This window comes from Stegodyphus dumicola, chromosome 5, assembly GCF_044657685.1.
Source record: "Stegodyphus dumicola isolate Sdum_Otavi_A_Nest chromosome 5, ASM4465768v1".
NCBI classification, from domain to species: domain Eukaryota; kingdom Metazoa; phylum Arthropoda; class Arachnida; order Araneae; family Eresidae; genus Stegodyphus; species Stegodyphus dumicola.
In genome coordinates this window covers 202,576,569-202,600,270 of record NC_140772.1, presented here as the reverse complement: position 1 = coordinate 202,600,270, position 23,702 = coordinate 202,576,569, and the positions used below count along the sequence as shown (strand labels likewise).

Sequence of the window (23,702 nt, the reverse complement as noted above, 5' to 3'; positions counted from 1 at the left end):
TTCAAGCAGGGTAATTACCTTTTACTAAAGGAATACAAGTTTTTTTAAAAGTAAGTACTCTAAGAAAATAAAACAATTCCTATGATATATTAACTAGACAAGATTTTAACTTTTTGCTTTGTAATTATCTGAAATAAAATATAAATTACATTTTAAATGTCACTGAATTAAATTTTCTATGTAAATAATTATTTGTTTCTATTTGCATCCAAAAAAGATTTAAGAAATCAATCTGAAAGTATTGCCTACAGATAGTGGCAGGTATAGAAAGAATATCTCTATATTTTTTGTTTAGTCATTGTTTATAGAAAATGTTTAGATCCGCATGCATATAGACAAAAAAAATGTTAAAATGTATATTTCTTATTTGTTATTCTGATGATGGAACTGAATACTTAATTTTAAAAACTAAGCATTATCATAAATAATTTATTTTAAATGACTAAAAAAGGCAATGGCTAGAAAGTATATTTTGACAGCAACACTTACGCATAATAACATTCAATGTTTTATTTGATTCTTACCATTAACTTTTTAGCTTCTTCTAAAGATGATGATGCATGATAAGATAATACTTCTAGAGCTACTTTCTGTTTGGCCATCAGTTTGCTTGCATTTTCATACATCTGTGTGTTGTAAATGCCGAGACCACAAAATATTGAAAATGCCTAAAAAGAAGCTGTATTAATTTCTTCCAAGCAATTAGTAGAATCATATATATTTTTAGAAAAGGTGTACTTTGATATACAAGTAAATGAAAGTATTACACTCTTGCACATGAACATATTTTAAAATCATTATATATAGCTAATTTCTAAAAATAAGATTTGTATTATTTAAGATTCTCATGCTATAAATAGAGAATTTATATTCATAAATAATGTATTTAAATATCATTACGAATGAAAGTGTTATATATTTTACCTCTAGTGTACTAATATCACATTCTGTAAACACTTGTCCCTTCAATTTATTTACTAACTGTGCAACACCAATGACCTTTTTATCACTGCTGAATATGGGAATGGATAATACTCGACTTCTTAATTTCTCAAACGGTAACTGTAATATTAAAAAATAAACATTCAACATACTTAGTACTATTTTTTGTGCACATACATACCAATTTATATTTAACATAAAAAGTTAAAAATAATACAAATAATTATTAATATAAAAATTATGCAAACATCTTTATTTGCTTTTATTACAAGACTATTATTCCTCATGTTTCCACATATGTTTAAGAAGTTTGATGATCAAAAAGAAAGAATATAAGGGAAAAAAACATGGATATATAAGAAATGGATCTAGTAAGGAAATCATTTAAATTCTCCCTAAAAGAAAAAAAATACATTATAACAAATAAAAAAATATAGAAAAATTAAAGGATGGAAAACATACATATATGCCATGCAATTTTTATATAATATTCAGGGCTTAATTTCTAAAACTAGAAGTGACAGAGTCCCGTGAAAGATCATCAAGAAAGAGGAACAAGAATAAATAAATAAATAAAATGACTAATACAATAATAAATTAATTAATAATTAAACAATTCATTGTTAAAATAATTAAATAATTAATGATTATATTATTAATCATTAGAATAATTATGTAATTAAAATTAAAATTTAACAAAATACTATAAGGAGATAAATTAAAATTTAATAAATAATTAAATAAATTGTAAATAGCTAAATAATAAAGTAAAGTACTGGATCTTGACTTATTTGGAGTTCAGATTGGAATTACAATTTCACGCAAAAGCTAAGAAATAGTTCAACCGGTATCTGGTTGAATTTAATCTCTGAATATAATGTGCTCATTCAAGGGATGATAGAGATAAAGATATTCTTTTACCACAGACACCAATGGACAAATACATTCGTTTTCCGCAGACACAAATGAAAAAATGAAAAATGTTAAAATGGTTAAAGCATTGCTAGATAAAGAGAATGCTATAAACAGTAACAGACTATAGACAACTTTTTAACAGAGAATGTATGGGTATGAAAACAAAAATAGAGCAGTCTAACATTTTCTGACTCTAATCTCTTGTCAATAAAATTCTAACTGTCAAGCAGAATGTGAAAGGAGAACAAAATTTTGCCGAAACCGAGAGTTAGCAGAGAAAAAATCACATGCGACAATTTTCGTCTCCCTATCTTTCGGTGACATGGTTCCAAAAAGTCTGCAGGTGCTCTTTTCCTCGGGAAGCACTAGTGTCGGAACGAAAAATTTTCCTGTTGTCCTAACTTCACTGTACTTTCTAGAGAATAAGCCTTTGACATGTGGGTGGGAGGTTTTCTTTCCTTAAAAGTCTCGACCTCCATTCAAGGGTTTGTCTTTCAAGGAAAGAAAGACATGCATTCAGAAGTGAGAACCGATTTTTAACATAATTTAATTGCTAAAAATAAAAGGTTTTGACACCAAATTTCTGCTGAAACTGTTGTTCAGTTACATAAAGAAGTGACGAAGCCTCTAGGTCTCCGATGCAGGAAGCACTTCCGCAGAGAACCCGGTAAATGTAAACATCGCCAACTTTGGCGATAATAGTTCAAACCTGGTAACCCATCTGATTCATTCTATTCTCTTGTTCGAAGTTTGCAACCATTCCTCATGCGTTCATTTTGTTGAATTATTACTGTCGTTGTTCGCATTTGCAGATTTATATTCTTCTTCTCTTATTTATTATTATTTTTTCTGAATTTTTTAACAACGAATAGATATAAATATTTTCGTAGATATATGCCAGTTCTGGGTTCGCGATGAAAGGAAGAAAATACGGCGGGAGGGATGAATGCTAATTTGTAACACGGCTGTTCACGTTGTGTTCCTTAATTATTAACAGCTCTAAGAACCATGAGGTTTCCAACCGCTAAAATTTGTTTTCGTAGGCAGCAAAAATGCGCATGTGCATTTTAAATAATTAAGAAATGCTTTTATTTTTATTATTGGTTATTGTCATCTAAAATTATGTGAATAAATCAATTTTTATGGCGTAAAATTTTAACAAGATAATATATTGTTAATGCTTTTCGAACAATAACCTTTCAGAGGATGGCAGGTGTGACATAAATAGATGATTAAATTGAAATAAAAAATATTGATTATCTAAGATGACAGAATAGTTCGATGCACATGGTCATCAAAATTAGCAAACCACTGCTGGTGTAAGGAATATATTGTTTTCTGTGTTAACTGGAATTTAAGACAAATTTTTTTCGTATATCACGCTCAACCGGTTAATTTCAGTATGTTAATACTAATTTATATTTTTAAATGAATTTTTATTTCCGTTATAAATCCTTACATATTGTCTTATGCTTAATATATTCTTTTCTGTGCTAACTTGAATTTAATACAAATTTATTTTCGTATATCATGTTTAACCGGTTAGTTTTACATCTACATGCTTATTATCTGTGAATTTTTACTACCATATGCTTAATATATTGTTTTGTCTGCTAATTTGAATTTACATGCACTAAAAATCACGTTTTCGTCTCGGCTCATCGTCGATGAACGGCGAGTAAAAATGCAACGGCGCCAACGGGTTCTCTGCGGATGAAACCCCCGATGCATTTTAAGCTCTGGTAATATTAATGATTCATAATGCATTCTACCTTCTGTTCAAAAGATCTTTTAGCTAATAATAATATTAAATCTGTACCCTAAAACTTACGATTAACAAACGGAAGTATAGCGGAATCATAATTTTACTAACATCCATGATGTAATCTACAAATACTTCTCTGTCAGCCAACATATAGTTCACTATTTCCCTTTCTTACTTCGTATATTAGGTATATCTTATAAATCGGTGAAAAGTACCAGTGCTGATACTAGACCGACAAACGTGTACATGTCACTACACAAATTATTATATGTACAGGGCGGTCATAAACAGCATCCCTGATATATGAACCCTTAGCGGACTATCCGCTCAACAAATCGAAATGAAATTTCAGATATTGTTAATTGAAGGCATGTGCTCGAGATTGTGACGATAGACGAACAATGCAAACAAAGCAGACAAATGTCTTATTTTGCATTCACTATTCACTAAGTCTTTCTACCCACTAGGCGAAAAATCAAGCTCAGGTGCTAAAGAAAGGCAAATACAAAATTTCCAAATGGCAACACCAACTTTTTCCGGAGCAAATTGATGTCAGTGCATAGAAAAACTTTAAATGGCGTTGAAACGACAAACGTATGACGAAAGTCACCGGCGTCAAACACTTGCAAGGAAGAGCACTGCAAAGGACCAATAATAAAGTATATAAGAAAACACAGAAGAATATGAACTTACATCAGGTGGAACTCCTGAAATGTTTGAGGCTCTGACATCTTTTATTTCTTCATCAGTTCCTGACCAATTAAACGTCTGTAAGAATGCAATTAGCTTTTTAATGCTATTTTATTATGTTTATTTAATGCATTTTGTAAACGGTAATTTAAGAAATAAAATATAAGTATTTAAATTATACTACTCACTTGTTCAGTGGCTACGACATGCCGTGCAAAATGTAGATGTGCTACTTCAGAACCTGACAGATCTTTCAAACTACAGGGAAAATTTAACAATCACTCCTTGAACAATCGGAAACATGTATAAAAAGTTAATAAACATTGGAGATTTTAAATATTAAAATATAGCTTTATTAATTACATTAACTCACCTAGGCCTCCTAATCTCCTGTTCATCTCTGTGAAGTTCAAAAATTGTAGTAAAAACAACATCCTAAGAAAAAATGAAGAAAAATGTAATTAGAAAAGATACCAAGTTATATAAAGTATTTCTTAGATATGAAATTATATTAAAAAATGAAATCCAAAGTGAAAGATTATATTTAAGACGTTCTTAATGATTACAATACAAATGACACAAAATTAAATATACAGAGGCTTTTTTAACTGCTTTGCTTGAAGATCGTGTACGATATGCAAGGCTTTTGAAGTAACAGATATAGATTTCGCTGATCCTTTATACCGCAAAAGCAAAGGGAAGGCAACCCAAAAGAAAGCTTCGATATGTCTATTTACATGTAGAGTATACTATGAGGTACATCTCATACTTTCTGTCAACTAATCGTTTTCTTTCAAGGGTTCCAAAGATTAAGCATTAGAGACATGGCATTAAGATATTGATATTAAATAAGGCATAGAGATTTAAGATTAAGCATAGAGGAATAGCATAGAGAGAACCATTTATAAATTATAGTGATAATGGAAGTAGTTTTATAGCAGCGGATAGTGCTTTAAATAATATTAATTGAAAGGAAATTGAAGTTTACAGCTCTACGAAAGAAGATCCGCCATGAGTTCATTCTTCCTTCTACTTTTTAGTGGAAGACAACGATATCTGTTTTTAAATGACTAAGAAAAGTTCTTGGGAAAGCCTTGCTGGATTTCGAAGAATTACAAAAAAATTCTCTATGACTGTGAAGGAATTATCGACTCTCGATCTATAACTTATTTCTCCTGACTTTTAATATGTTCCGGAATGATGTTGAAAAAGTTGGAATATCTGATCTAGACTTGATAGAAGCTCAAGCTCTCAGTAAACGGTTCAGATGCAGACTAAGATTGAGAGAAAAGTTAGAGAAGATTTCATCGTGAATACTTAGGCGAGCTGAAGATGGTGGTGAATGAAAGTTTGTCGAAGAAAGTAAATGTCAACGACATCGCATTAATTGGAAGTAATAATAAAAAATCTTTAGACTGGCCACTTTCGAAAGTGATAGGACTTATCCAAGGCTCGATATAATCCAAGATAACAGCTCAGAGGAGTCCTTATCCTAATAATTTAACACTTTCCAGCTTAGTGATTTAATTTAAAAGGTTTTTGATTTTACTTGGTTGCAAAAACAGATTAATCAGTTTCAAAATCAAATTTAATCTTAAAAATAAAATCATACGTATGAGAATGTATTCCCCCCCAAAAATGTAAAATTTTGCATAACTAACAAGTGAAAAATTACATATATGTCCAATTAGGTAAACATTAGGTAAAGTAACAGATTACTTACTGCTCAAGCATAATTTTACTGTATGATTTCTCGTCGACACTCAAAATCTCCTACAACACACAAAGTAAAAACTAAAAATCCCTCAAAGGCGCCATTTTTGAGTTCGCAGGTGGGCGCCATAAACCCTAGCGTCGGCCCTAAGTACTCTGAAAATTTCTACCTTGTATATAGTTCTCTTAAGTTCTTTATATTATGACTTGATGACTATATATAACTTTACAGCTTTTTAAAGAAGGGGTAAAATATAAAATTACGTACCTGAGGTCTTGAAAACTTTTTTGGTTTGAATATTGGTGGCAAAGAATTAGATTTTTCCTCAGAACTGTCCAATCTTTGATAAATAAGCTGAAATTAAAAACATAATTAATTAATTCATTTACAACAGAATTAAATGTAAATTCACTGAAACTATGTATAAAAAAGTTCCAGCACGTAAGTATTTTCGTTGTTTTTTCAAAAAAAAAAAAAAAAAAAGTGCAAAATATACTTTATACATTAAATTATTATTTACGCATTTATAGTAGAGACCGAAATCCGGATATTCAGTAATCGGAATAATCTATTACCCGTACCCCCATAAAACTTGTTATTTTTACTTTTTCTCACACAGGGCAGGAACGGATAACACTCAAGCAAAAGCAAGTGCCCTAAATCAGTTTTGTTCCGACTAGTTGAATTCTATTTTTCCCGAAAGTTATCGTTATCCGCGATAATGGGGAATTACACTTGACGTTGTTTCGACTTACAACTTGCGAATCACATTTTCATTTTTGTCTCTTGAGTAGTTTTAGCTTTCTAGCCTTACATACAATTAGTGAAGCCCGAAGATAGGTGTTTGTCTGAAGTGGAATATCATACATGCGGAATTAAGTAGATGGAGAACATGGTATTCACAATCTGAGGCCAGAGAAGACTCAATTTTCACCACACAATCGACGAATCCCGAAATTTTTCATCACAGAATCACGAATCCAGAAATTTTTCACCACAGAAAGTGATTCGACGCAAAATGCCAAAACGAAATTAATAGTCCCTCTGGGCTAACGTCCTTTGGGCTAAAAATAAACCTAATTAAATGCTTATGAAACTCGAATTCTGTCAGCATTAAGTAAAAAAAGTACTGAGGTAAGGGTTTTTTTAAACTTAAGGGGGAAGGAATATAACAAATTTTGAAAACATTAAATTCATGTTTTAAAAAAATTCCATAAATTACTTACCTGGTCATCATGTTCTGTGTCCACGAGATAAACTCTACATTTTTCACATTGAAGTAACTCCTCTGCTTTGACCATGATTTTATTGATAAGGCGATCCAAAGACGAGGTCTCTTCAAATATAGATTTGGCCAGGCTAAGTAAAAGCTGGAAAATGAAATGAACAGTTAAGAAACAAACATATATTTAACACAACTTTAATATGTATTTCAAAATCAACAGAAAGTAACGAAATCCTCATATAAATCAAACTTCGTAGCACTAAGTGAATGTTTAAACTATAAAAAAAATATATCCATGCAATATGAAGAGTGTTTACATTAATCTAAATTCATCAAGCCGGATTTTGATAACAACATAAGTGTAAAACTAGGCGCACAATACACTGCGATGGCATATGTAAAATTTCATACTAATTTTACTACTTCCGATTTCCAAAGACTATTAAAAATCGGGCAGATAATTCATACAATGTAATATTAAGAAACATTTAAGGCGCTTAAATTTGTTGTCCTATTTGCAAAAGTTCCAAAATATCGAAAACTTTTGCAATATTTGGATTGCTGTGCTGGCAGGAATATTGACGTAGTAATTTCCTTCTTTCCACAAAAGTAAGTTTTTAAAATTTATTTATATTTTTATTAGGCCTGCCTCTGAGGGAAAATTAGCCACATGTATTTTAAATAACTCTGTTTTTCATATTATAATTTTGAAAGTAAAAGAGTTACTATAGGCTTTCCTCAAATATAAATATCTTACCTTATTCGAAGATCCTTTATCAGAGGACTATGCAGGCTTTCTGACAACGAGGAGTTTAAGAGAAGCTTTTTCCTTTTAAACGTTTTCTTAACTGGAATGAAAATTTCCATTGCTTTCTTTTCATTGCAGTGTTACACGCTGCAACTACAATTTATTTCACTGAATACGGCATAGAAAGTTATAGCTGAAAAGTGAAAGTAGTCCATTGATCCTTGAAAGTAACCAAGGAGAAGAAATGAAGTCGTGAATGTGAAAGCGAAAATAACAAACCAACTACAGATATTGTACTTGACGGTTTCAGAGCTTACAAGAACATATGGTTTCCAGACAGCACGCCATAATGAAAATATGAAGTAGAATAAAAATAAAAATTCAATTAAAAATTAAAAAATACAATCTGAAAGGACTCAGGATTTTAACGGACGACCAAAAGGGTTTGTTAACGTATTTTTACACACTCGCTGAGCTTGCAGTCTACTAGTCTTCTGTTGCACTTACTCCTGCTAATGCATTTCTTTTTGTCTTTTTAAATTATTAGGCACATTTTTTTTTTTCGCTTTTACGCCATATACAATTTAACATCAAACTTAGATAAATGATAAAAGCAGCGTATGTTTAGAATTCCCAATGAAGTGTTGGCATACATTTTTTTAATATTTTCCCCAGTCTTTTCTCAGTTTATTATATCAATGTAAGATTTTCGTAGCAAGATGACTTGCACAAAACGTTTTTTGGTGTTTTTATTAATAATATTTTGGGTGTTAAATTTATTAATTAAATATCATATTCTTCGCAATTACGCCAGATAAAATTCAGTTGAATAGCAAGATCACAAAATATTAAAAAATAACATATTTTTAGAATTTCCGATATACATTCCCGCGCGATAAGAATGATAATGTTTTAATGCGTACAGTGTTGCCACTGCTTACTTTCAGATCGTTGAAATGGTTAAAATTTCATTAAAGTTTTACAAAATATAAAATATAAAATTCGAAATTAAAAAATTCGAACTTTCAGGTGCACATATTCGGGTAGAGGACTGTTTTCAAAATTTGATGGCCTTAGGAAACGTCGTTCTTCCACAGTGCGAGAAACATACATATATTCAAGCAGATTCTTCATTATTTAATTTCTTTAAAAGTAATACAGAGCGATAATATTTCCTGGCAGTAATTTCAAAAATGATTCAGACATTTAAAGTGATAAGCTACCAAATCCCGTTTCGGGAGTGACAGCCCTTTTGGGCTAAAAATGATAAACATGATTTTCGAGCGCTGCAAACGGATGTGCAATCATTTTAGACGGAAATAAAATTCAGACTTCTGAATGAAATAACAATAAATGAAAACATCTGGAATCTGAAATATTCCAAAGCAGTTAATTAAGAATAAAAAAAGAAGAAGAAATTTAAATTCTTTTGAGATGCCCGAATATTCTGAATAACCACAATGTTTTTCATTTTAATTTATAACAATAGATGGCAGCACCAACAGAAGCAAATTCCTCCTAATGGAAAACTGATGTTTTTACGCCTTCGGTATTCCGAGAGCGCTGTGCCAACAACACAATAGGCCCTACATACTGAATAAATTGAATAAACAATTAATTTTGCGAAAAATAAAAAATAAAATTAAGTTCTGTAACAGTTGAAGAAAAAATACGACTAATTTTTTGTTTTTGATTCTAAAAAATATGATTAGTTAATCATATAATAACAACTTATTATTCAAAGTTTAAATAAGACTTAGACAGATCTATATTACGGAGCTATTACAGGCGCAACGTTGCCGGTTTCATAAATTAAGGCCAAGGCCACATGACATAATGAATTCTGGAAATGGAAAACATCTCGGAAGAGAAAACGGAGTACGGAAAAGTGAGAGGGGTTACCAAAAGGAAAAAGGCATCTGGCAGGTGAATGGAACTTGACAAGATGAAGAAAATCCGAACGGATCCTTGACAATTCAGAGAAATGACAAATGCCAAAAATGATTCAAAATACTATACAACAACAACAAAAGTTCCATACTACTACATAACTACTCAAATTCAACCCATACAACAGAAAATCAACACACAACAGTCATTACAACGTCACACTAGCAAATCCAAACAACTTAAAGCACAGCACAGTCTTCATCAGATAAAATGAAAGAAATTACAGGCACCAAGTGAGGAGCAAGAGAAGAAGCAGTGTCCTCATTCCATGAAGGTGTGAGCTGCAAGTGGTCTTATGTTGCAGTCTTCATTGAGTATTTCGTAGTTGAAGACTTGAGAATAGTTCACATAGTCGCATTGGACAGCTTTAGAGAAGAATTTATCATTTGTTCTTTTAATAAATTCTGTGATGGTTTCAAGCTTAAGATCTCTGTGAAGAAGTTCATTTCGGATGAGAAAGTCAGCATCAGTGATAATACTAAGAAATTTATTCTGCACTACTTGAAGTTGATGTAATTGATTAGGAGAGGCAGTATTCCAAGCAAGAGATGCATAACAAGGAATAGGTCGGATACAAGTAGTATAAATATGTCTCCTGATTCTAAGGCTAAGACCAGAAAAATTTCCAATTACTGGAAGAAATCTGCACATAATTCCAATGGCTTTATTTTTAACATTCTTAATATGGTTGGTCCAAGTGAGATTATGGTTAAGAATCACTCACAAGTATTTGGATTTTCTAACGAATAGAACAGGCTCTTGAAAAAGGAAAAGTTCTTTAAACTTGGTGCGTTTTTTTGTTTTTGCGAAGGATTAAAAGTTGAGACTTACTGGCGTTAATTTTAATTCTCCAATTGGTGCAACAGTCCTATACAGTGTAAAGAAATTCTTGCATTTTATCAATTGCATGATTAGCTTTGATAGATTTGATGGCTGTCGCTGTATCATCGTTTAAATAAGTTCGAACAGTCTCCCTTTTAACCGGCAGCACTAAAATAGCAAGAATGGTTAACATTGTTTCATTATCTATATTCAAGCCTTCTTTTCAAAGGTAATTGACTCAAAATCAGTTCTTCAGACTAAAATGTTCCAAGCAGAAATAAATTATTTATTACCGTATATATTTTAAAAATTATATATTTATTAAAATTTTAATTAAAATAAAGTTATAAAATTTCTAATTTATGGGATTGGATGGGGAAGGGGCTTCATTTCTCTTTACCCTCATCATTTAGAAAATACTTCCAGATATTATTTCAATAATTCAGTTCTCGAGAAAATTTCCACAGCCGTATCTAGTTACACTGCTTTATACTGGGGAATAGGTCAGAGCAAAGCAAAATGGTTTAACTATACTTCTTATGGAAACCGCGTCAAATGTCTACGCGATGATACGAAGTTCAGTACTTTAATTTCTAAAATAAAAAAAAAATTGCTGTTAGATGAAGGACAGATAATATGCCTCCCTTTCTTCTTTTCTTTTTTACAGCAACAAAAGCAAGCACTGAAGAATTAGTTGCAAATAAAATCCATCATATGAACTTATGATAAATGGTATCTTAGATGATATATTGTAGTTGATGATATTATGTTTAATTAAACGGATGCTAAGCGACATCAGTCAAATGGCTGAAAATTAGATGAGTGCACCATACACCATGAAATGCAAAGATAATTATAGCCCAAATAACAGATTTAATTAGATGAGATTCCATAAGCTTAAGCGAAGTAGACCTCTTCAAAGTACAGTAATAAAACAGAATACATTCTTCAAGACTAGATGCAAAGCAATAATAGTCAAGAAAAAGGGCAAGTTTGATGCCTTTAAATATATTCCTTCTCTGTGCAATTTATTCTGTAAAAAATTGCCAGCTTGTTTTACTCTTCTTTTATAAGGTTCATAATATCACATGTCAGAAGAGGGTAATTATTAACATGTTTTTGTCTCTAATTTATCTCAAGGCCTCAATCACTCTTTCAATATACAACCTAGACAGGATGTTCTGAGGACATAATGGGATGTGTTTAGGAGGTTACTGGGATTTTCCCTGATGCAATAAGAAGAATTTTAAATCCTATTAACATCCCATACGCTGTCGATGGGACCTAGATACGATGTTTTGAGAATATAATGGGATGTGCTTAGGAGGTCAGTTGGATATTTCGGGATGTCGTAAGGATGCAGTAGTAAGTAGGACTTCAGATCCTGGCAGCATCCAATATGCTGTCGATGGGACTTTGTTAGGATATCCTGAGGATATACTGGGATACTTCACAGTCGGTAGGATGTGTTTAGGAGAATATTCCAGGATGTCTTGAGGATGTGCGCTTATCTCGCGAACAACATCCTTAGGATATCCCGAGGGTGTTTTTATGCTATGTGGGGGACGATTGTAATACTGAAACGGTTGAATAATTTGATTGGGCACAAAATGATCAGCTCCATTTATTTTTTACTAACAATGTATATTCCATGTCATTCTAATTATGCTGTTTGGATCTACCCAAGATGAAATTAAAGCCACTTGGCCTCTGAACCCTCCATATGAAAAGCCTGTTTTTAATAAAATATATACTAATTTTAAATATGTATGAAGTACGTAAAGATAACTAAATATTACTTTAGAAGTCAAACAACAAAAATCAGCGTTATATTTTCAAATTTTCACAGGACTAGTTTCGATGGTTTTTACCGAACCATGATCCTCAGCTGCAAAAGCTCTGATTTCTGTTGTTTGATTTCTAAATTAATATTTGTTTGGCGTGTTATTGTATCTTGACTAAATATGTTTATGCGCATTATATTCTAAGAAGAAAACGTTGCGTGTTTTAAACAATTCAGCTGTAAGCGATCAGCACAATAAGCGTCCCGTATAAATCAAGCAGTTACAAATATATATTTATACCAAACCATTTCAATCATGTACAATCTTTCTTTCCAATCGTATTATAATTACTGTCTCGCTTTGAAAACGTGAACATCTCACGATTCATTACAGAAATACCAAGATGATATCAAAATATAACTAATTTCCAGAACTTGCGCCGGAGCCCAAGGGAGCCAGGGCCCCGGCACTTCTTAGTTTTTGGGATAAATCATAATTCTAGCCGGAGCGCACCGGATCCCTAAATTAAGAAGGCTTCGACAGTTATGTAACTGGAACACACTTTCGGTAGATATTTGATCACAAAATTTTATTTTTAGTAACAAAATTAATCGCTTATTAAAATCGTTTGTTAAATTTTAATTTATATTTTTATATTCTGTTAAATTTTAATTTATATCTTTACATTCTGTTAAATTTTCATCTTAATTATTAATAATTTGATTAGGCATTTTATTTATTTATTTATTCCTCTTTCTCTCTCCTGACGGTCTTCTACATGGTCCGCAGAAATTTAGCCCCGCTAATTCCAAAGTAAAACAGCAGTTTCGAATAACGGATCAAATCATGTTTCTAACGGTAAACAGTTTCTGAGATAATTCCCAATTTCCGAAATGAATTCTCTTCCACGTACTTAATATCAGTATCTCTCGTTTCGGTTCCGAAGCAAAACAACTCGATGCTACATACGTCATAACTTTTGACAATTTTTTTTTTTCATTTCCTGTTGCTAGCCCAAAACCCGTTAGAAGCACTGAGAAGAAAAAATTAATAATTAGAAAGATAGCTACAAAATATGACACCTCATTTCAATTTTTATAAATTTCACGTCATTAACTTTTTTGCCTCGTTTCTTTTAATAAGAAGTGGGTAGATAGATACCTTTCAGAAAAAAAGTGATCTCAAGAGCAAGGGGGGGGGTAAGTGTTCATCTCAAAAACACGTTTTCTTTATTTAAAAAATCTGCTGACACAACATGATTTCTTTGTACAGCCCATTAAAATTATACACACTTTTTCCTGCAAACTTTATTTCAGCGAATTTCATTAGAGGTATACTTCTCATTCAGTCAATTCAGTTCTCACTTCGCGGCAAGACAAAAATAAAGAACTCAAAACTTCTTCATTAAACATTATACAATACAGAAAACTTTGTTTACATGGAGCTAAAGATGCCTCAAACAATTTAATAGGTTGCCGCAGCAATAGTTTTAGAGGAAATCTTGTGCGCTTATTGATCTCATTTAAGTATTCACTTCCATGCAATTCAATGAAAATAAAACTTCATTCAATGGGATTAAATACTATTAAATTATTAGATAATAGACATAATGTTAAACTCATTAATCTTAATTTAAACGCTGGAATGACATTTAGCGTTTTATTTAGAATATTCAGCTTCTTATGTGAAAAAACAAAGATAATAATAATAATAAAAAATAAATAAACAAATAATAAAATAATAAATAAACAAATAATAAAAAATAAATAAACATAATATAAAAACTAAAAGCTTTCAGATTTTATATTATGCCCAAAGAGGCGTTTTTTTTAACGTTTTGTGCGTTACCCTTATTTGTTAAATATCATGTTCTTCGCATTTAAACCATAAAATTCAGTTCAATAGCGAGATCGCAAAATAATTTTTAAATGAGCATATCTTTATATTAGACGGTGTATCGAATTTCCGATACACCGTCTCGCGCGCTTTAGATAAAAATATTTTTTCCCCCTTCTTCTTTCCTTCTGCATAGTGTCGCCCATTGCTCGCTTTGGGATCGTTGAGTTTGTTAATCAAAAAATTCGTTAAAGGTTTACAAAATATGAAATAGATAATAAAACAAATTCTAAATTTTAAATTTGGGCTTCCAGATGCTCATATTTGGATAGAGACGTATATTCAAAATTCGATGGCTCTAGATACCGTTGTTTTATCACAGTGCCAGAAACATACACATATTCCTGCAGATTCTTCATTATTTAACACAGGGCTCTAATATTTGGTGGCAATAATTTTAAAAGTAATTCGCCATTTATAATGAATCAAGGTAGAATGCCAAAACGAAATTAATAGCCCTTCTGGGCAAACTGCTCCTTTGGGCTAATAATTTTGACAATTTAAAAAACAGCTTTCAGCTCTTTAAAAATTTGCTGCTGTTTTAGGCAGAGTATTTTTGCTCTTTGTATAGCAAGGACAGCTTGTTTCACTTCAGTATGCATACAGTCCCTTCCCCAAATGAAATAAACGTTAGTATAGTATAATGTTGAATTTTTATCTAATTTTGAATCTGAGATTGATGTGCTTCTCTTTCATATCTTACGAAAAACGATTAAACAAAATAAGGAAAAAAATATATGGAAGGGATTCTCTAAGGTGAATCTAAGACTGAATTTTAAAACTCAACAACAACATACCGTTTCTTAACCATCATTTATTTACCTTGTTACGACACTCAGGACCATCGAGTTAAGAAGAAAAGACGAAGGACCTTCGTATGTCGGGAATGGCAGCACTCGAGCGCTTATTATAAAGCTGAATATTTTGCGGCTTGTTGAAACAAATTTACGAGCTTCTATCCGACTGAAATGATTCAGACAGTCTCGATGACAGCCTCACTGCAATGATGCAGAGAGTCTCAAAGGCAAAGTAAAAAACTACGATGGATAACAAGTTGTATTAAAGTGTTAAAAAAAAGAATATAAGGCAAAAAGCTAAAGCAAAGTGTTAACGAATTAACCCGACCTGAAATATAAAGCAGATGATAATTTAAATGGTCGATAAAGGCAAATCATTAGTGTAAAGACTGTCATAACACTGGTTCAAGGAACATCATTTAACGCTAAAAAATAAATAAGCAAATAAAACATTTAAAAAATGTTGTAATGTATCTAAGTTAATTATAAATACATGTGGTACAACCATAGCTTTCTTTTTTTCTTCCTGTCCTCCCCTCCTTTCCGGTTTTGTCTGCCAACTTTCATCTCATTGATGAAGTAATTTCATTAAAAATAGATCTATAAAGTTCTCCTGTTGCCAGTGTGCGCAATCAAATAGAACATCGCGAACTAAGTCTGGTTATTAAGACTTCGGAGGGGGAAAAAAAGCAAGTGGGAAAAAAGTTAAGAAAGAATACATATATGTCCGTGTGTTAGGGGAGACTAAACAAACACTGGATGTCACATTCGAATGTTTGTTGAGACAGTCTGTAGCTTATTATACGATTTGGGAGCTCCAATGTCATCTGACGCCCCATTGCCGGACACTCAGAACAAACGCCTTCAGAAGATAAATTATGAAAATTTCCCGCTTGAACAAAGATTCACATACAACTGGGGTAAATGTACGCGGGCGAGTTATTTTAAGAAAAAAGGCTGTGGCGGGGAGGTGTTTATTCTCTTGACTTGACCCACAACTCAGCAAAAGCATTAACAGCAATAAAAGTAATTTACTTATAAAAGGCTGCAGAATTCTTATTATCCGGATTAATTGAGTTAACTCGTTCGGAAAACAGGAATATCAGCAGGGTTTATCAACGCAGCATATAGCTAATGTTTGTCTTTTCTGCAGTCTCTCGATACCTTATCCGTTCAAAAAGCACTTTTTGACTATGAGCGTCAAAAATGGCGCACAGTTTTAAAGTGTAAAACATTACACTTTAAAACTATTCTTATTAAAACTATACTTATCTTTATATTACTGGACAATGAAGAATCGGTTCATGCATATATGTATGTATATATTCGCCACATTGTGGAAAAACTGTGGCATCTAGAGCCGCCATATTTAAAACGCCCATTAGCGCTACACCCGAAAATTTGAATTTTAAATTTCGTATTTGTTTTTCATTTATTTAATATTTTGTGCGAATCCGATGACTGGATTAAAAATCGTATGGCTTAAAGCTGTGTTTTGCCACTGCTGAAAACAAAACATTTTTGTCTTCCGCGCACCAGTGTGTGTCCTTCCTTTCAAATTATCAACATTGGATTTGGCTGTTAAAAAAAAATAAAGCACTACCGGAAATAAAACATTTTTACCTTCCCAGCATCAGTGCGTTGCCATTCGGCAAAGCGTAAATTACATAATTTTCGAATTAGTCTGCTACTGATTAACAGATTAAGTGATCTAAAAGCAAAAAGCCCATTTAAAAAAAAAAAAAAATTCAAAACTGGTTAACCTGACTGATTTAAATAAAAAAGCATTTATTTGTCTGGCCTGGCCAAATTCGTGCTAATCACTCATAAGGAAATTCTTCAGTATTAGTATTATGTTAAGTTCGTACAGTCTGCCCTATATTCTTGTCATAATATGGCTGTAAGATCATTTTTAGCTCAAAGCACTTGGCCCAAAGCGCGTTGGCGTTTAAGGGTTATTAGTTTAGTTTTGAAATTTTGCTTTGATTCACTATAAATGTCGGTTCACTTTTCGAATTGCTCCCACCAAATATTATCGCTTTGTGTCCTATTTAAAGAAATTAAATAATGAAGAATCTGCATAAATGTATGTATGTATGTTTCTCGCATTGTGTAAAACAACGGTACCTAGAGACATCCAATTTTGAATGATGTAATCCTCCTCCGAATATGGGCATCTGAAAGCCAAAATTTCGATTTTTGGAATTTGTTTTATAATCGATTTTATATTTTGTAACACATTAACGAATTTTTGATTAAGAAACTCAACGATTTCAAAGCGAGCAATGGCAACACTGTACGAAAATAAAAAAGCATTTTTATCTCCAGCGTGTGAGACTGTGTATTGGAAATTCTAAAGATATGCTCATTTTAAAATATTGCTGTTGAATTGAATTTTATGGTTTAAGCGCGAAGAACATAATATTTAATAAATAAAGGTAACACAGAAAACGTTAAAAAAACGCCCCTTTGGGCGTAATGTAAAATCTGAAAGCTTTCAGACTTTTTTTTAATTATTAAAGTAGCTATTCTTTATAAATACCTCAATATAATTGTTATAAGCGGTGAATACTGCGGTGATTTGAAGTACAGGTAATATATTTTATGTCCCGATTTTTTTTTTTTTAAATGGACTTGATCTCAGCGAAAGTTTAATGGGAGAGGAAGCATAAAAATAAAAATTTTATAACTACAACGATTAATTTATTTCTTCAGAAAATCACTTTTCTGAAGAAATAAATTTTTTTAAATAAGAAATAAAAAGAATAAAGAAGAAATAAAAAGAAAGTCTTTTAAACAGTTGGTGAATTCCCAGATAATATCAGAGGTTTTTTTTTTTTTAATCCATCTTACCGAGACAAAAGTATCAGAAATCTATTCATTACTTTTACAAAATTATTGCAGTAACACTGCACAGAAAACTGAACGACTTTAACTGTTTTTACGATAGCCAACAACCCTACAAAACTTCTTCCTTGTTGCATATTAGAAAAGTAAACCAAAAATCTAATAAAGATTTCACTCGGCATCTGTTCGGTCATATTCAGTCGACGTCAAGCTGTACGTTTAAATGGTTACACCCCCTTTTTTTTTTTTTTTTTTTTTTGAAAATTATGTTAAGCGAATCTGAGAGCAACAGAACGAGTACTCGTTTTCCTAATTGAAAAAGATTCTGTCACAATGAAAAAATTGTTTAGCTGGAGTGACATCATTTAGATTTTATCAGCTGGGAATTCTACTAGAGATACAAAATTGAAATTCTCAACAGGACACGAGTACACGTGGAGCTTCGAGAACCGATTTGTATGGAGGAGACAGCACCCGTTTTGCACCCATTTATGCACAGATACACGTTTCGAGAATATTGGGGCTAACTCCCCTTTGGGCTAAAAGTATTCAAAAAAAAACAGCATATCATTAGAATTTCCGATAGACATTCTCGCACGTTGGACATAAAAATGTTTTTTATTCTGTGCGGTGTTGCCACTGCTCGCTTTGAAATCATTGAGTTTTTTAATCAAAATTCGTTAAAGTTTTACAAACTATGAAATAGATAGTAAAACAAATTCAAATTCAAAATTCAGGCTTCCAGGTGTCCATATTCGGGTGGAGGATTACTTTATTCAATACTGATCAATTTATTATAATGACTAATAAAAAATGACTAATTTATAATGACTAATAAAAAAATACAATAATTTCTTCTCTGACGTGAGATTCATGATTCTGAATACAAAAGTTTACGCTTTTCATAGTTTGAGATGATATAATCACATAGACGAGGAACGTTATAAAGCTCTTCGGAAATTAAAATATGTAATTTTTGCTTTTAGGGACTCAAAAATGAATTTTATTTATAACAGAGAATATATCTGCAAACTCAAATCCAGCTGAAAAATCACATCATCACGAAATTCGAAAATTCAAAACAGGAAACATGTAAATTTTTTTTTATTTTTTTCCTCCTTCCTGCATGCTTTCGTTTTGTAACGGTAGCACACTCGGCGCGTATTCGAGAGGTCCAGATTCGAGTCCAGGTCAAGAGCACTACACATTTTTCATACCTCTTGCTTAAAATAACCTAACGTCCCTACATCTGATAAAAGTATAAGCATTTTAAGAATATCTGGAAATTGAATAGGGAATAAAATTCTCATAACCAGGTAAATGCATCACAGAAATATGTTACATGCTTGAGTGATGAAATATAAAAGGGGAATGGAAATGAGCATGAACAAAAAATAAGTGATATAAGATTAAGTAGGCGAAGAAGGATTTCATTTGTTACGTAGCATTATGGAGATAAGTTTGTTTTTTGGGGGGAGGGTTGTTTTTGATGTTTTAGAATTTGATTTTGAGGCTAAATTAAAACTTTCAGAAGATCATTCGCATAGTTCTTCTTTGCGTATAGTATCGTTCACTGCCATCCGTGAAACATAAACTGCATCGTTCTAAACAGAAATGTAACTCATTCTAAATTCAGAATAATCGTTCTTAAACAGACATATGCTTATCGTACTAGAATGTTAACCCTGTAGCTAGATTTCACCCGAAAATTTGGAGATTACAAAAGTATTTCCACATGATGCGCTTAAGTGGCTTTTATTTTTTGAAGCTATGCTAATCAGTTTTCAGATTCTTGATTTTGCCAAGCAAATTGATAAGATCACTCGAATCCATCAACATTACTGACAATCAGTAATCGCGGGAGAATCTTTCTGTGAAGTTCAATACCAGCATGCACGGTAAAGAGAAATTTGCATTAAAACAACAAGCTGCGTAGTTTCTTTAATTTAATTAACTTTTATTCACATTCAAGCGAGAAAATGGTTGTTGTTATCAAATCACGAACGTTATACGAAAATAAAATATGAGTATTTATCATATGGTTACATAAAGGGAAAATATCTGATGTATACACCTTCCACTGAATATTAAATTATACGCATTTTTTCCTAAATTTCATTTAAACTTATTGAATTGAATCAAATCTACTTCGCCGATAGTGCATAAACCACAGTAGAATAAATGCGCTCCTTAAAATTCACTATATTTATTTACCATAGCGACACTCTGGCGCTAAGTTCGCTTAACAGCGTTACATATCTCATTCATTTTATAACTCAGAATGCGCAAAAATTTATATCAGCTGAAGAATTATCTAATCGTCCTATTCAAATACTATAATAAATCTGAAACGATGTATAAAAGAAATTAGACAAATAAAAAAGAAACAGGTGTTTTGCAAAGCTTAGTTTCCTTAGATTGGCAACAAATCCACTATTCTGCTAAGTTTCAAATGTAAACAAATATGGTTGCTATAGTAAAAAAAATAAGCTTAGCCGTACTTAAACTACTTAAACAAGTTTTAAATTGTCGATAATCTACAAATTTTGTATGCAGATTCACTAAAGGCATGAAAACTTTAACCGAAAGATAGGAGCAACATAATTCAATCATCAATCATTCAATCAAACCAAAAAATGCACAATTTACTAACATAATTACACAATTTTAACATATAAGAATAAAAAACCTGAGCTCACGGAGCCGAGTAACAGAGTGGGTATATATATTTACATTTACTTTTGGTGAGGCCGACTGCCACTAAAAAGGGAGGTGCACAACTACAGCCCATAGCTGTCGAAAATTTGAACGATCTGAGGTTACTCGTTTTTGAGTTATGCGAGATACATACATATATATGCACGTACGTACAGACGCCACGAAAAAAATCTCTTTTGAACCCATTTTAAATCAGTTTTATAATTTTTTTTTTGAGGGAAAAAGAGTTCTTTATTCTGTCCATACGTACAGATGTCACGGAAAAACATCGTTAAATTGAATTTGATTGCAGTCAAAATGGATATTTTCGTTGAAATATCGTACCTGGAATTTTTCATGATTACAATACTTCCTTTACTTCGTACAAGGAAGTAATAAAAAAACAGCTATACTCAGGGGACAATGCTAAAATTAGAAAACCCAAACTATGTTAATTTTGTAGAATAGCATTCTCCCGAATTTTCGCTCCTGAAGTAACTAGCAATAACTGGCAATGCAAGTTTGAGTACAGATTTCATATTTCTTCTGTGGATTCTTTACTTTGTCCTCATATTAGCCTCAAATCATTAAAATGATAATAATAATTTTCAAATCATTAAAATGCTCACTGTCAACTGTAAACAAAGCGATTAATGTTGATTTAAATATTAAAAAGGCTAAAAAATATAACGTACATTTTTCATGAGAAACATTTATCTGGACAAAAATGAAAAAATGTGTCAGAATAGATGAATCTTTGGTGTATTTTAATGACTGCAGTAAAAAGAGAGCCATAAAATACCACCAAAGAGGAGAAAAAAAATCATAAAACGTGGTTCAAAGAATAGAAAGAAAGTTTTTTAAAGGGAGTTTTATAATTGCCGCTGGTTTCTCATATCATGGGAAATTAAAAATAAAGAGAATTTAGAAAAATGATTCCCGGTATCCAGTTTCGTAATCTTCGTCTCTTCTTGCTATTCTGCCAGCACGACTACGCATCAAAATTATTACATATACATGAGATTTTATAGCTTTTTGATAATTAAAATATAGTCATCGAAATTTTTGAAAGGCAAGAGTTTTAATAAAAATGTTCTAAAATAAAAAAAAATGATTAACAGATGTTTTATGCTTGATCTCTTATTATTGATAAGGTCTTCATTTAACGGAGTTATTAGTACACTGCGTTCAGAAAATGTGAAATACTTATCAGCAAATTAACTGTATTTAGTTCAGGAAATATTTTACGACTTTATCAGCTAAATTAATTTTTATATATTAGAAAGACATGTTGCAGCTTCTAAGTCGAATAGCTTAACTATTAAGACTATTTTAACAATTAAGAATAGTAGTAAATATTAGTAAGATTTTGAGTTCCGGATTAATATCTCTTATTTTTAGCTTCCATTTTATGATAAAGAAAACTGAATTTTCAAGAATCTCATACATTCATTAGCTTGTTATAGATCTGATGACTTTAAGTCAATAGATGGTTAAAATCATTTCAAAAGCAAATTATTTCGTTTACATCACTTAAGCAACTTTCGATATCGTAGAAAGAAAAGAACATAACTTCGGTTAAGTGACGGAGGTATTTGCTTTAGACAGACAAAACTGACTTTAGTTTTGTTTACGCTATTCAGACAAACCACGACATCCCAAATACAAAAAATATAACTCTTATAAAACTATATGGATATTTGATTTTGTTGTTACAAAGTTGCCACATTTTAAAACTGTTTAAATTGTTCAGCATCCGTTGAACTTCGGAAATTTTAATTCGAAGAACAGACACAATTTATAAGGTTTTTTTTTATAAAATACACTGGTAGTTTAAACCTTAACCCTTTATCTACAGAATACAGAAATTAAGTTTTACACTTCTTGTCATTAAAATTGTTATACCATTGCGGTGGTATGCAACAAACATCAAATTTGCATCAAAGTTACTACACACTGGAATAAGCAGATGATCAGCATTCCAACGCATGCTCACAAAGCAGGTATGAGTAATACACCTTTAATGTGTAGTAGCGGAAGTACCCGGTGCCAGTTCAATTAGATTGAGAGAAATGCATATGACAATAGAGAGAACGATACCTCTGTAATCCTTCTCTATTAACGATGCAAAAAATACGATTCATAGTCATACATTTTTCAGACTGATGATATATGGAATCCACATAAAAAAAAAATTCCATAGAAAAATAAGCTAATTCTCTCTCATTATATCAGCAACAATGGCAAGCAGTTTTTAATGATTTTCGTCTTTCTAATCAAATGGTGGTAAAGGTTCACTTTCCATCCAGTATTTCACTTATATTATTCAATTTTAGTCGATTAAATGTGGCAAAAATTCATCATAATTGATCAGAAATCAATAACGCGAACAAACAAACAAACATACATTATTCTTTTTATGTATAGATTTCGTAAAATTTACAAATTTTTGATTAACAAATTCTACGATTTGAAAGCGAGCAGTAGCAACGCTTTTCGAAATAAAGTATTTTTATCACCAACGCGTGACACTGTTGCCACTCGGAAAACTGAGCGCGAAAAATAGCGCTTTCAGAGTTTTTAATCAATATTTCGGCTGATTAAAGTCGTACGAAGATGAGAATAGTCGAAATGGCCTCCCACGAATTTTTCGAATCGGGAATAATGTATTTAATGTTTGTCAATTCTATTTTTATTTCATCGTAAAATTAGAAATTCTTTATTAACAAACTCTAAGATTTGAAAGCGAGGAGTGGCAACAACTTTGGAAATAAAGCAGATTTTCATCTCCAGCTTGCGAGACTGTTGCCACTCGGCTTCCAGATGCCTATATTCGGATGGAGACTGCGTACGACTTTAATCAGCCGAGATATTAATTAAAAACTCCGAAAACATTAATTTTCGCACTCA

At 31.7% G+C, this 23,702-nt stretch overlaps 1 protein-coding gene across 4 annotated transcripts in view; it reads right to left on the bottom strand.

Moving 5' to 3' along the window:
• Positions 1 to 23,702, bottom strand: part of LOC118187679 (cGMP-specific 3',5'-cyclic phosphodiesterase-like) — an 883,923-nt gene that overhangs the window by 19,210 nt on the left and 841,011 nt on the right. For all 4 annotated transcript variants that reach the window (XM_085817555.1, XM_085817557.1, XM_085817554.1 and 1 more), the window contains 7 exons: positions 7,253 to 7,396; positions 6,294 to 6,380; positions 4,686 to 4,747; positions 4,501 to 4,570; positions 4,316 to 4,390; positions 925 to 1,062; positions 525 to 668 (listed from right to left, as the gene is read on the bottom strand). In XM_085817555.1, coding sequence (XP_085673681.1) covers positions 525 to 668; positions 925 to 1,062; positions 4,316 to 4,390; positions 4,501 to 4,570; positions 4,686 to 4,747; positions 6,294 to 6,380; positions 7,253 to 7,396 — 720 coding nt within the window. The remainder of the gene's footprint in view (positions 1 to 524; positions 669 to 924; positions 1,063 to 4,315; positions 4,391 to 4,500; positions 4,571 to 4,685; positions 4,748 to 6,293; positions 6,381 to 7,252; positions 7,397 to 23,702) is intronic.